This window comes from Lissotriton vulgaris, chromosome 10 (genome assembly GCF_964263255.1).
Source record: "Lissotriton vulgaris chromosome 10, aLisVul1.2, whole genome shotgun sequence".
NCBI lineage: Eukaryota > Metazoa > Chordata > Amphibia > Caudata > Salamandridae > Lissotriton > Lissotriton vulgaris.
Window position 1 is genome coordinate 692,004,324 of NC_141698.1, and position 11,410 is coordinate 692,015,733.

The 11,410-nt window shown below is 39.8% G+C and overlaps 1 protein-coding gene across 2 annotated transcripts; it reads right to left on the reverse strand.

The window, feature by feature from the left end:
- Nucleotides 1-338: 338 nt before the first annotated feature.
- On the reverse strand, nucleotides 339-11,166 carry KLF6 (KLF transcription factor 6). 2 transcript variants are annotated; one of them, XM_086941521.1, is made up of 4 exons: nucleotides 10,743-11,166; nucleotides 7,260-7,839; nucleotides 3,642-3,765; nucleotides 339-2,772 (listed from the first exon to the last, which is right to left on the reverse strand). In XM_086941521.1, the coding sequence occupies exons 1-4, from the start codon at nucleotides 10,842-10,844 to the stop codon at nucleotides 2,721-2,723; spliced, it is 858 nt and encodes a 285-aa protein (XP_086797647.1). In that variant the 5' UTR covers nucleotides 10,845-11,166; the 3' UTR covers nucleotides 339-2,720. The 2 variants fall into 2 exon arrangements, with proteins under 2 accessions (XP_086797647.1, XP_086797648.1); XM_086941522.1 differs by lacking the exon at nucleotides 10,743-11,166 and adding an exon at nucleotides 8,537-8,716.
- Nucleotides 11,167-11,410: the final 244 nt, after the last annotated feature.

Sequence of the window (11,410 nt, forward strand, 5' to 3'; positions counted from 1 at the left end):
ACCCCCACACAGAAATAAGGATTGCTTATGGCCATTTAGCATCTAATGTGATTAATGACTGGTATGTGTAATTGGTGCATCATAACGAGTACCATACGGTTTGCATACAAGTCCATGGGACTAGATTATGAATTATTCACGTTCTGGCAAACAAGTTGTTAGCTATCTTCAAACTCCATATGTGGAATAATGGTTTCCTTTGATCGGTCGTTACATGAAAATATTATGCCCAGACACCATGGCATTTATCAGCGATGTAGCTGGCCCAGAAGTATTGCTGGAGGAGAAACTGAACAAGTAAACTCCTAATAATTTAAAGAAAACCACACTACAAAAGGTGCTAAGAATTTGTTTTTATGTTATTCCAATAAAAAATACATTCATACAGAAATATAACAATCTTGCAAAAACAATTTCAAATAAAATCTTGAAAAACAATTTTTTTTTTACAAAAATCTTACAAAGATTCTTCAGATAACAGGGTGCTTCCAAACAAAAAGAACTTTTAACAATAGAAACATTTTGTATTTATTTTGTTGTTTTTATAACGTAAAGCAAATGCTTTATGTTTACCAGCTTGGCTGAGGCTCAGTTATCACCTGGACAGTGTGTACTAACTCATCACGAAAATTACAGGCATTTTGACACAGTGTGCAACTCCACCCTGCCCATAGAAACCCAGAGGCATTTCCACAAATGAAACAAGCCAGTGCAAGTTTTGTTTGTGTTTACCCTCTCGAGATTAGGTAAGAATTACAAGGGGGATTTTGAAACACCAGTCAGACTGCTTCTTAAAAGAACATCTTTCCAAACTTGCACAACTGGTTTACCTTTGAAAGCCTGCGTCTACTCAAGTAGGTTAAAGACGTTTGCTGGCACATATTTTGAGCAAAATAACTAACTTATTGTGTGGAAATGTACTTGGTTGTAGAATGCACCGCTTTGTAGGTCTTGAGCCCGTGTATTAGCTGGTTTTGTTTATACGACCAGGCGATTTTGAACTAATATTTGCAAAACATCCTGCCATTCAGCAGCCAAGAGGGTTGTACAGTCAACAAAGCATTGAACAGGGAAAAAAATGTAAACCAATCATCAATTAAGTCAGAGAATATTTGTGAATGTTTCCATCTGTGAACTGAAAGACACCCTTACTTCTTGATTTAAATAAAATATATAATTATAAAAATATATACTACTGTCTTCTTTCTAAAGCTCGATTACAATACTGTGATGAGGCAAATTGCCATTGGTTCCATAGGTATATGCCTCCGCTCATTCTTCTTGGTCTAGAAATACAATGCTTCAGAGGATGATGGCAGTTCGAGGTTGCAGTGAGGGCATACATCCAAAAACATGATCCCCACATAATACTCTAATGCATGCTAACCATAGGCATATGCAGATTTCTAAACTGTGAATTATGTATGTCAAAAGTAAAGTCAATATTTCTGTACCTATAGTCTACATAAACATTTTCTTTTTACAATTTAAGTGCAAAATGTAAGTATCAAATCAGTGTGCAAGGTCATTGTAAAAAAATAAGGAAGAGAACAGGTGTATTTTATGCATTGAAATTGCAAAGAGACAAAAACTTTCTGAAGTAACTTGAATAATCAAAGAGTGACCTGCTCTAGAGTTCTTGCATGTTAAAGGGTCATATTTTTTTAAGGTGTACATGAAGGGATGTGTTTCTCTTGCACGTTTGACACAGTACCCTTCCAGGTGACAAAGGAGCCTTAATAAAGCTTGCATCTCCTATACCCCTGTATAAGACCCTCCACAAGAGAAGGTCACTTGCATAAGGCACCATTATTAAGGACAACAGTGCATTAAACTGCTAGAAAACCAGAAATTAGTCCTCAAGGCATAAATAAGAGAAATTAGCTGCATGAGAAAATCAGTTTTAAGCAATAGTGGTTTTATCCACCCAACAGAAAGTTATCCATGTTCCGTACATAGTATTGTAACAGACCAATTGTATCATAGCTGCTCTTGAACTGGTATCAAAACTGCTGTCTTGATTAAAGAATGAAAAGTGTATAGTTCCCCAGAACCATGCAATACCTTTCTATTATAATGAAAAGTTATAGGTGTGTTATATTTGTAAATACACAGCTTATACAATGGATTACAAATGAGCTTTGTAGCATGTAAAACAAGCTACTTGACACATTGCACGTTTAATAGCTGCACCAGACACCAAAAGCTCCTCTCACACGGGAAAAGGGGCCATCTCCACTCTGGGTTCCCAACCTTGTTTTCCATTCTTCTAAGGGGTCAGCCCCTCTGGAATTGATTGGTGGTGGTCCCATCTTGAAGTTTGACCTTCCATACAAACATTCAGGCCATGTTCTCATCTTTCCCTTACTTCAAACTCTAGTTCCTCAGCATACAGTCACTACTAGCTCCTCATTTTCATACAGTCACCCAGTCAATAACATTCTCAGTGCACATGCTCACGGCAGAGGCTTAGGAGCCACTCAGAAGGTTAGGTACCAGTACGGTACAAGTCCAGGAAGCCCTAGACGTCACGCACCACTGCTGCTATGCCGCTTCTTACATGGTTTCATTAGCCCTCCGAAGACCTTCAAAGAAGAAAGGTCCTGAAGGCCACTGGGTAGGGTGCAAATTGGCATGCTTTGGCTGGAACACGCATCCCTCCTCACAAGGCAGTACAACCTTGAAGCTGCTTAGCTCACACGCTTCACCTGCTGACCAACTCAGAGGTGTCTTTTCATGTGAAGGGCAAGATGGTCAGACCTGGAAAAACACCTAGAAAAATAAAATCACAATGGTATTATTATCGGTTTCTCTTTTCATGTATGTAAAATAAAGAGACTGTAGGTGGAAGAGGTGGGCATAAGAAGCACATAGACTCAATCCTTGATTTGACTACAAGTAATAGTTTTACAACTGATAGGGTCACCAAATTAAACTTTGTGTTCTGAATTAATAGCAGTAAGGGCGTGATCACTATTGGGGGTACACTAGTTCATGCAAATGGATTTGTGGGATGAAAAGAGAGGCTAGAGAACTTAAATACTGTTTGTTGCAGGGAGATAGTTTCAAAGCAGCGGTTGTGTTCTATGAAATTAGTGTGGGCAATTTGCACAGATACAATATATTTTAAGGCAGTCATGCAACTTAGAGTAGACTATGCTCAGAGAAAGCATGGAGATGGGAGATAAGGAAGGGATACATTCGCAGGAAAGAAAATAGAAGGAAATAAACAATTTTAAGACACATTCAATTTTTCATACAGGTTTTTTTATAAAGTGGATGGGGTTTTCGGAGATAGCTGTAAAATTGTAGAAAGACTAGTACTGCAATTCTTGTTCCTTCTACAAGTATTTAGAATACCTTCCTGTTCTAATTTTGCATGAGATAAATAAGTAAGACAATCATTTGAAGATTTGGTATTACAATGTGCCATTATAATTGTATTACATATCTAACTAAATGATTAACTAAATAGTCCATTGTATGGAAACGTGCATTTCCTGTTGTCACTTCAGGTGCAACCCTGTATTGCACATTACCAAGAACCAACCCCCTTCCACCTACTGCTGAATTAAAAGAAAGCATTTGGTTAGGGATTCTATTTGACATGCACTACCACATACACACACAAATATACATACCTGTCACAGTGAGCACACTTAAAAGGTTTGGCACCAGTGTGTTTTCTGAAGTGTCTAGTTAACTCGTCACTCCTTGCAAAACGCCACTGACAACCATCCCAGGAACACCTATAAGGTTTTTCACCTGCAATAAAGAAGGTCAGGGCATTAAAAAAGCAGCAATTAACTTCATCCATGCAGATTATAAAACTAAATATGGGACTGAGGTCGGTTGTGTAGTCATTCTCTTGGTACATTGTAAGACCTTAATAATCAAATATATAAAGAACACAAAAGGGAGCACATGCAGAAGATTTCGTCAGAAGACGTTTTACAAAAACACTTATTTTCAAAACAAATCTAAAAGGCAAATGCAATTTTATACCTAGATCAAATGCTTTGGGGAAAACACCACAAATACTATAACCACCAGAAAACAAGAATATCGAAACAATAATCACATTCTAAAGAAGTTGTGGTATGTTTACCTGTAACTATAAAGAGTAAGGGTAAACAATGCATCTAGCATCATAATCAGGTGGATAAGTCAGCAAAAGGAATGCCATCTGGTTCAGGTCGTAAACATAATGGCCATGTGCAAGATTCTCTCAAAAATGTAAGCATTTGGTAGAGATTTACTATCTTGTCAAAAAGACAAACTGAATTATATCCATTAGTTCTACGGTTATCTGTCTTGCACCTCCAAGTAGTGCCCCAAACAAGTCACAATATTAGTTGGCTTTATACTATTATTATTGGTTTGTTACGTTATTCATTAAGGACACTGGGGTACATTTCCTTACACTTATGGATTCATCCTTTTGATTCATGAACTGAGAGTTTAATTTATGGTTTGAAGATTATAGGATCTAATATTTTTCAGATGAAACACAGCCTTTGTTGCAAGGAAGATGATAGGGTCCCCTGTATTCAATGGGTTGTGTGCAATGGGCCAGCTGTAATATCTTTGGCAGTAGACCTCTGGGAAACCTACATGAAGTTTCTGTTGCAGTAATTATAGCCAATAAATCGCCATTGTACGTTAAGCATTTTAAATATAGGGGACAGTGTTACATGTCCTGTTGCTCAGAGTTGTCTACTTGAAGGATCATAAGCAAAAGCCTATTTGTACAAGAAAGGTTACTATGAGATCTTAATATCTAACATGGCTAAGCCACTTTGTTGGTATTTTAAGCACTGTGCTAGCTCAGGCGATTGGAATTAGGTCATAGAAGTTCAAGAAGAGTAGGTTCACAGTCTGATGCATGGTTCACTACTCTCCAAATTACTTGACAAAATAAATATTTCCAAAATGTCAGGGTAGAGTAAAAGTCAAGAGGTTCTCTGTTCATGACCATCATATTTCATTGGTAAGAAGTCAAAAGATGGTCCAAATTGAAAACCTGAAATGCAAAATGCAATCCAACAATTTGCAAGTGCATGTCATCTATATTCAACAAGCAAGGTTTACCCATGATTGGAATTGTAAATCACCAAATAAACTAAAATGCAAAGGAGCCACTGCAATCAAAAAACCGAAAATGTGGTACAAGGCTACATATTGGCAAAAACGGTATAAAACAGAAACACATTCTAAATAACTATGAAAGTAACACACAAATCATGACCATGCAATTCCAACTCAGAAATTCCAGATCCAATCTACTGCCAAAGCAGGCTTTCCATGTGTCATTTCATGTGGGCTAAGAGCGGTCTACAATGCATGACTTGCCAAAGCACATTAACATTCTCTCATATTAAAAAATTCCTGTAGCAGTCAAAATGTTAAGTCACCCCAAAGCTGGACAAGAGGTTATATTCCAACATCAATGGACTGGTGCAGTGTCAGATTCTAGTAGAGTTAACACAGCCATACAGGTTTTGTAAGTAGGAATATTTCAGAGATCACAACATTTTGACTTTCCAGTAAAGGTGCATTTTATCCCCATAAAATACTAAATAATTACGGACAATGGTTTAGATACTTTTTTTTGCAACAGCAAGATCATAAAGAGACTGGTGTGCCAGAGGGTTGTAATCATAGCCCAATAAGAATCTCAATGGTACTTTGATATGTCAAAAATAAAATGGCATTGACAATCTGCATGCATGACTAAGGAGAACCACCTTAGATTACCGTGGTCATGTGGTCTTCACACGAACAGATGACTGTATATTGCCATAATAACCACAAAGATGTGTGTTGTCGTGTTCTTAAACATTATTCAGTTTTAGAGGCTTTCTAACTAAAGTAATTGGTCTGATTTTTAGGCCTGCATGTACCAAAGACCTTTTGATTTTACAAAAAATATGTAATACACTTACTTATAAAGGCTTTTCAGCCAGACAGTTTCGTTCCCTGGTAACTTATGGAGTCATTCACATTTTTCTTCCATCCACTACAGCTTGAAGCAATGGGTTTTCCCGCTTCACCCATTGGTTAACTTTACTATGAGTGATGGCATTAAGCCTATTCACAAGAAGCACATCAGACAATGTACTTCCCTAAAGTTCCAAGTAGCGCTGCAGCAATGTGTGCTTTTTTAGACCAACAAAATATTTTTGCTTTTAGCTTCTTTTGTTTAAGATTGATGAGGGTTTGGCAGCTTTGCCAATAATAAAGTTCTGCAAAAACCATGACAAAATAAAACAAAGCTATGACTATGTCAATCGTCTGGCACCCTACACCAGATTTCTTGGCATTGCCAGTGCTTGTTGTTATATGAATTTTACATGCAGTCAGGTGTGGGTGTTAATCTCATCTAGACAATGTGCAATATGATAAATAGTAGGCATATTGTGACAAGTACAACAAAAAACTGTTGTTGGATACTTAAGGGGAGGGCCGCAGGAGGAGGAGAGCACAATTGTTCAGAATTGGAGTCTTCTTCAGTCTATATAAAAAACTGGGAAACAAATGAAACTAGTTTCCAAGTTTATAACTTCGATATAATTGATTAGCATAACTTGGGTTTTAATTAAATGTGGTAGCCATTCAGAGGCTTGTTATGTGTTGCCATTGCATTTAAAACTGAAGTTGTGAATTGAACACATTATCAAAACAGATCTTTAGACAATGAGTAGGCAAAAAAATAAAAATACATAAAAAACAAAAAACACTTTCTAATATTTTCCTTTTTCAAACAAAAAAAATGGTTTAGGCATATTATCCTGGTAGTCACTGATTTCTTGTACAGTGAGTTAACTTGTATTTTCAAGTAAAACCTCAGTTTATCATTTTAAAATATTTCTCAACTCTGAACAGTTGAAAGTAAGAACTTAAGTGCTCGAGTTATAGGTACCTCTGTAGAAAATGTTAACTCAAATGAACCCAATTCCCACAGGTCGATTCATCTTAAAAGCAAACATGTGTTCTTAACTTTATAGAGGCCAGAGGCTTCCTTTGGAACATTAGGTAATTTGAAACGATTGCCATTCATCTATGGCCAGAGCTAGGGAGGCCTTTGTACTTCAAGGGCTTAACTCCACTGTGAAAGAATGAGGAAGTGATGCGTTTTCATGATGGTTAACTTATGGTACGATTACATCATCTGCATGCTCTGGGCTCTCTCACAGTGGCTGAGCAAGGTGGCACAATAAATGAGGGTATACTCAATGTTGTTTCTTTTCAATACTAACCTGTATGAGTGCGCTCATGTGCTTTCAAGTGTGAACTTTTAGTGTAAACTTTCCTACAGCCATTAAATAGACATCTGTGGACGCGTCTTCTTCCATCTGGTGAACTGTCCCCACTGAGTGAGCTACATTTGTCATCAGTCATTCCCACAGATTCAAGAAAGCTTTGCTCCGGGGAGTGCAGCTCCCCACACACACTATTCCAGAGTTGAGAAGGTTCTTTACCCAGTTCAGGGGAGGATGGAGGAGTAGAAGCAACTGAGGAACATACATTTCCTGAATTGGCTAGAGCGTCACTAATTGGGTCAGAGGTAAACATAGTGGTGGTAGGCGAAAGTTCTTCTGAGCTGTCCGAAGACTCGCTGCCAACATCAGAATTCAGACTGCTGGTCTCCAAGCTCAGCTGATCCTGATTTTCCTCCTTTGGAATGAGTGTACTTGCACTTTTGAGATCACAATCCTCCTTTTTTTCACAGGCCAGTATCAATTTGGTCCAGAGATCCTCTTCTCTTTCAAACTTAAATTCAGACGCTGTCACATAGCAAGGCTCACTTTGAAGGTACCGCTCCAATTCCAGGCAAGTCTGAAAGAAAGCACAGAAGAAATAAATGTACAAACATTTTGTAAGTTGAAGACCAATCCAAATCCTCTTACCATTGAATGAATAAGGCATCAGAAACATGCAGACATGGCATCACCCGGTCATAAGACAAATATAAAATGTGGGCAAAAAAAAAATAGGAGGACCGACCACCATTTTAAAAACAAGCACATTCACATAAAGAGTTTGGTATAGTATGTATAAACACAAACCAGCTACAATGGTAATAACAGGCATGCTAAAAACAGCATTCCAGATCTTCCTACATTCATTTGAATATGCAGCATACCATACATTAGTGGCTGCATATTGGACACAAGAATACGTTTTAACGGCGAAAGGCTTTTGTAAAAATGCTTTAAACAATGTACTCGAGAATGGAACGTGTGATTGCATTGTAGGGAAAGACGATTACAACAGGCCATAATCCAAAAATAGTATACAGTACGGTGACATAAATGGTGTAAATATATGCATGAGGCTCTCCGCATGAACAGTCACCAAAGCTCATGCAATGTGGCCTGACAGACAGTTAAATTAAGAACAGTGTCACGTCTTTGAGAAACAGCACACAAAGCCACATTCTAGTATGGTTGCAAGGAGCTGACAGCCTGCATTCAGGCCCATCAATGGAAGGGCTCATAACCACCCATTTCCTGTCTATGAGAACGCAACCTACCAGACTTCCAAAGAATGCCACTACCAAGTGCACTGGCATGCAGCACGCTGCCCAGGCTACACTTGTGGCAGCCACAGGAACAGGGCAAGCCTCCAATCATCTCACTAGAGGAAAGGGAAGTTTCAGAAAAGGGATGTGCTTTTGTAAAGGATGTGAAAAGAGGAAATTCCTGCTGCGAATACCACAATGAGCAAGAACTGTATCTACTGATCATTCGTGCAATAGTGTGAGTCACAAAGGCAATTTCTTTCACTCGGTGCCAAGAGATACTTCCTTTAAAACTCAGATTGTCAGCTAAAAAAAAAATGTTTGCAAAAAAAAAAAAAAAAAAAAAAAAAAAAAGAAGATCGGTTAACGTGCGAGCTCAGTGAAACGTCGTGTTGTCCTTTAAATTGGCTGAAAAGGAGCTGGCCGTGCAACATATTCACTGTGTGCAACAATAAAGTACCGCTCTTGCCTAAGTGTCCATGGAGAAATTGTTAAATCCTTAAGTGTGTCATGGTGAGTCACGCTTGCAAAAGGTGCTCGCAGTAACACTGGGGATCGGGATTACACAAAACATGTACGCTTGGTATGATATCTCCCCCTGCACGCCAGCAAATGTCCCCTCTGCCCATGCCTTATTTTAGCAGAGATCAAACGCCAACGCGACCACATAGCTCGCAGGCAATGCCTCTCAAACATACCATGCATATTTCTCATGCTGTCTGCAATGCAACTGGGAGTTGCGCTCGGATCATATTCCTTGCATGTCTCACACCGCCTGCTAAATGCAGACAACTGCAACCAGTGCAGAAAATAAATGTGGCACGGAAAGACTAGGAAACAGCTACGAGTTGCAAAGCCTATTTACCTACAAAGCCAGTTGCACAACTGGATCCGTCTGTCCGAGTCTACATTTTAGAGGATAAAGAGAAGGAAATTCTTTCTAAATGCTCACGGTGAACTCATTCCAAAATCCCCATTATGCAGATTACCATGAAAGACAGAAAAAAAAGCTCCGTGAGAGTTTTAAATCAGTCCAGGGGCTGCTAGGAGCCAAGACTGGCACTGTGCCCAGCTCCCGAATGCCTTGAAGGAAACAACTTGGGATCAATTGCAATCGCGTACCACGGAGCTGTCTCTTTGAAAGAAGGGGGTGGGGGCGCATACAATTAAGTAGGCATGCAGAGATTGTAACACTTTGCGTTTCTGACCTTCTTCAAACATCCCTGCCCCTTTGCAACAAACAAGCAGTCGCCTGATCGTGGTAATTCGGTTTGTTAGGGGTAAACATCACTGTGTATGCATGACACAAGAGCACCGTCTTGCAATCAATACAGCAAGACAATAGCAAATCCAATTAAACTCTGGTGATGCGATCACCTGGAGGGGGGAATACAATGTCTTTTACGGTGAATGCTTAAGGCAGTGGGGATAATCACTGTCTGCTCGCCAGCTAACCCAGGCAATTCACAACGCGTGACACTTCGTGTCAGATGACTGACTGAAAGGAAGCTATTCTACCCCTCACAAATAAACATGTGACGATTTAAAGTAGCACAAATGCATCCAAAGATAAGGTGCAGAGTGGACCAAATTCAATTACATTCCCACTGTCGGCATAGAATCCATATGAATACTTTTAAATGAAACCACAACAAAAACATGAATTTTCTTTAGAAAAACAGAGGAATAATTAAAAATGTTACATTAGGAGCATGACATGTTAACTTTTGAAAGGACCGTCCACCCAACCCCTTCCGAAAACGGAGTAGTTGGGAGGAACGGATCAAGTAATTTGTACTCACTACCAAAATGGAAGTTAAAGGGAAAAAAAACTCTTGGCTGAAACCAGCTCAAATGACAAGCCCCAGCTGCGCAGCTTGGATCCTGGACAAGCATTAAGTTTACCACTGGCAGCAGTACCGAGCACAGGGATAGCACAAGTCAGCCAGGGGTTCTCAGCGTGCTGCACTGTCATTTTCTGCTGCTTGCAAAAATAACGGCTACCCGTGACAGAACATTTTCAGGAGCCTCAGATGTCTCAGCTGGCGACCCTTCTCCAAATGCACAAATTACCCAAAGAAGCGAAGGCCATATCTGCGCATGTAAATAGGCACAACATTGGATCGTCTCTGTACCATTATCGAGTGCAATGCATGTTGACACTGTGGCAACAGTTAAATCTTGAAGAGCAACGCCATGAAAATAAACTTTCATTTACCTGTTGCCAGTATTCTTCCAGAGACGGTAAAGCGGAGAAGTACCCAGTGTCGTGCACAATCTGAAGCTCCTGGAAGATGCTGCACATTGGTAGAACATCCATGGTCAATTAAAACGTCCAAATATATATTTAATATATATTTATTAAAGTCCCTGGAAAATCCTCAAAGGGCCAAATAGAAACGAGTTTCATGCAAATGTCATTGCAGTTAAAAACAAGGGTCGAAAGATAGACGTCTGTCCTGTAACCAAGAGAACCCGCGGAGAGCCTACAATATTTGCAAACACTGAACTGGCTGCAAATGTAAACCTCTGCAAAACTTCCCTATTCAAACCTTCAAGGCTAGCCTCCCCCGCGTGACCACATTAGCCTGGCTCTGGAGCCTCTGCCAATCGTCGACGCCGCGCAGGGGCCGTGCTCCTATGATGTCAGCCCCGTCCAACCGCTGAGCAGAGCACATTTGGAGAAGCTCTGGCGTGACGACACCTTCCGTGTGAAGCTCAGCTATTGGACCGATTCGAAATCTAGGCAGATGGGATTGGCAGCAGCTCGGCGGCTATTTTTAGCAGCATATATAAGGCGTTTGGCAGTCTGTGTTGAGGAAGTGTAGTGAATGGTTGTGTGCCGGCTGAGCTGCGTTGCTTCGTCGGGGATGTACACCTTTTACT

Excerpts from the sequence above, each read along its gene's own strand:
- KLF6 (XM_086941521.1), bottom strand. The coding sequence starts at position 10,844 with ATGGATGTTCTACCAATGTGCAGCATCTTCCAGGAGCTTCAGATTGTG. Across the intron at positions 3,766-7,259 it reads ACATGAGCGCACTCATACAG|GTGAAAAACCTTATAGGTGT; the intron begins GTTAGTATTGAA and ends TCTTTATTGCAG. Across the intron at positions 2,773-3,641 it reads AAGTGTGCTCACTGTGACAG|GTGTTTTTCCAGGTCTGACC; the intron begins GTATGTATATTT and ends TTATTTTTCTAG.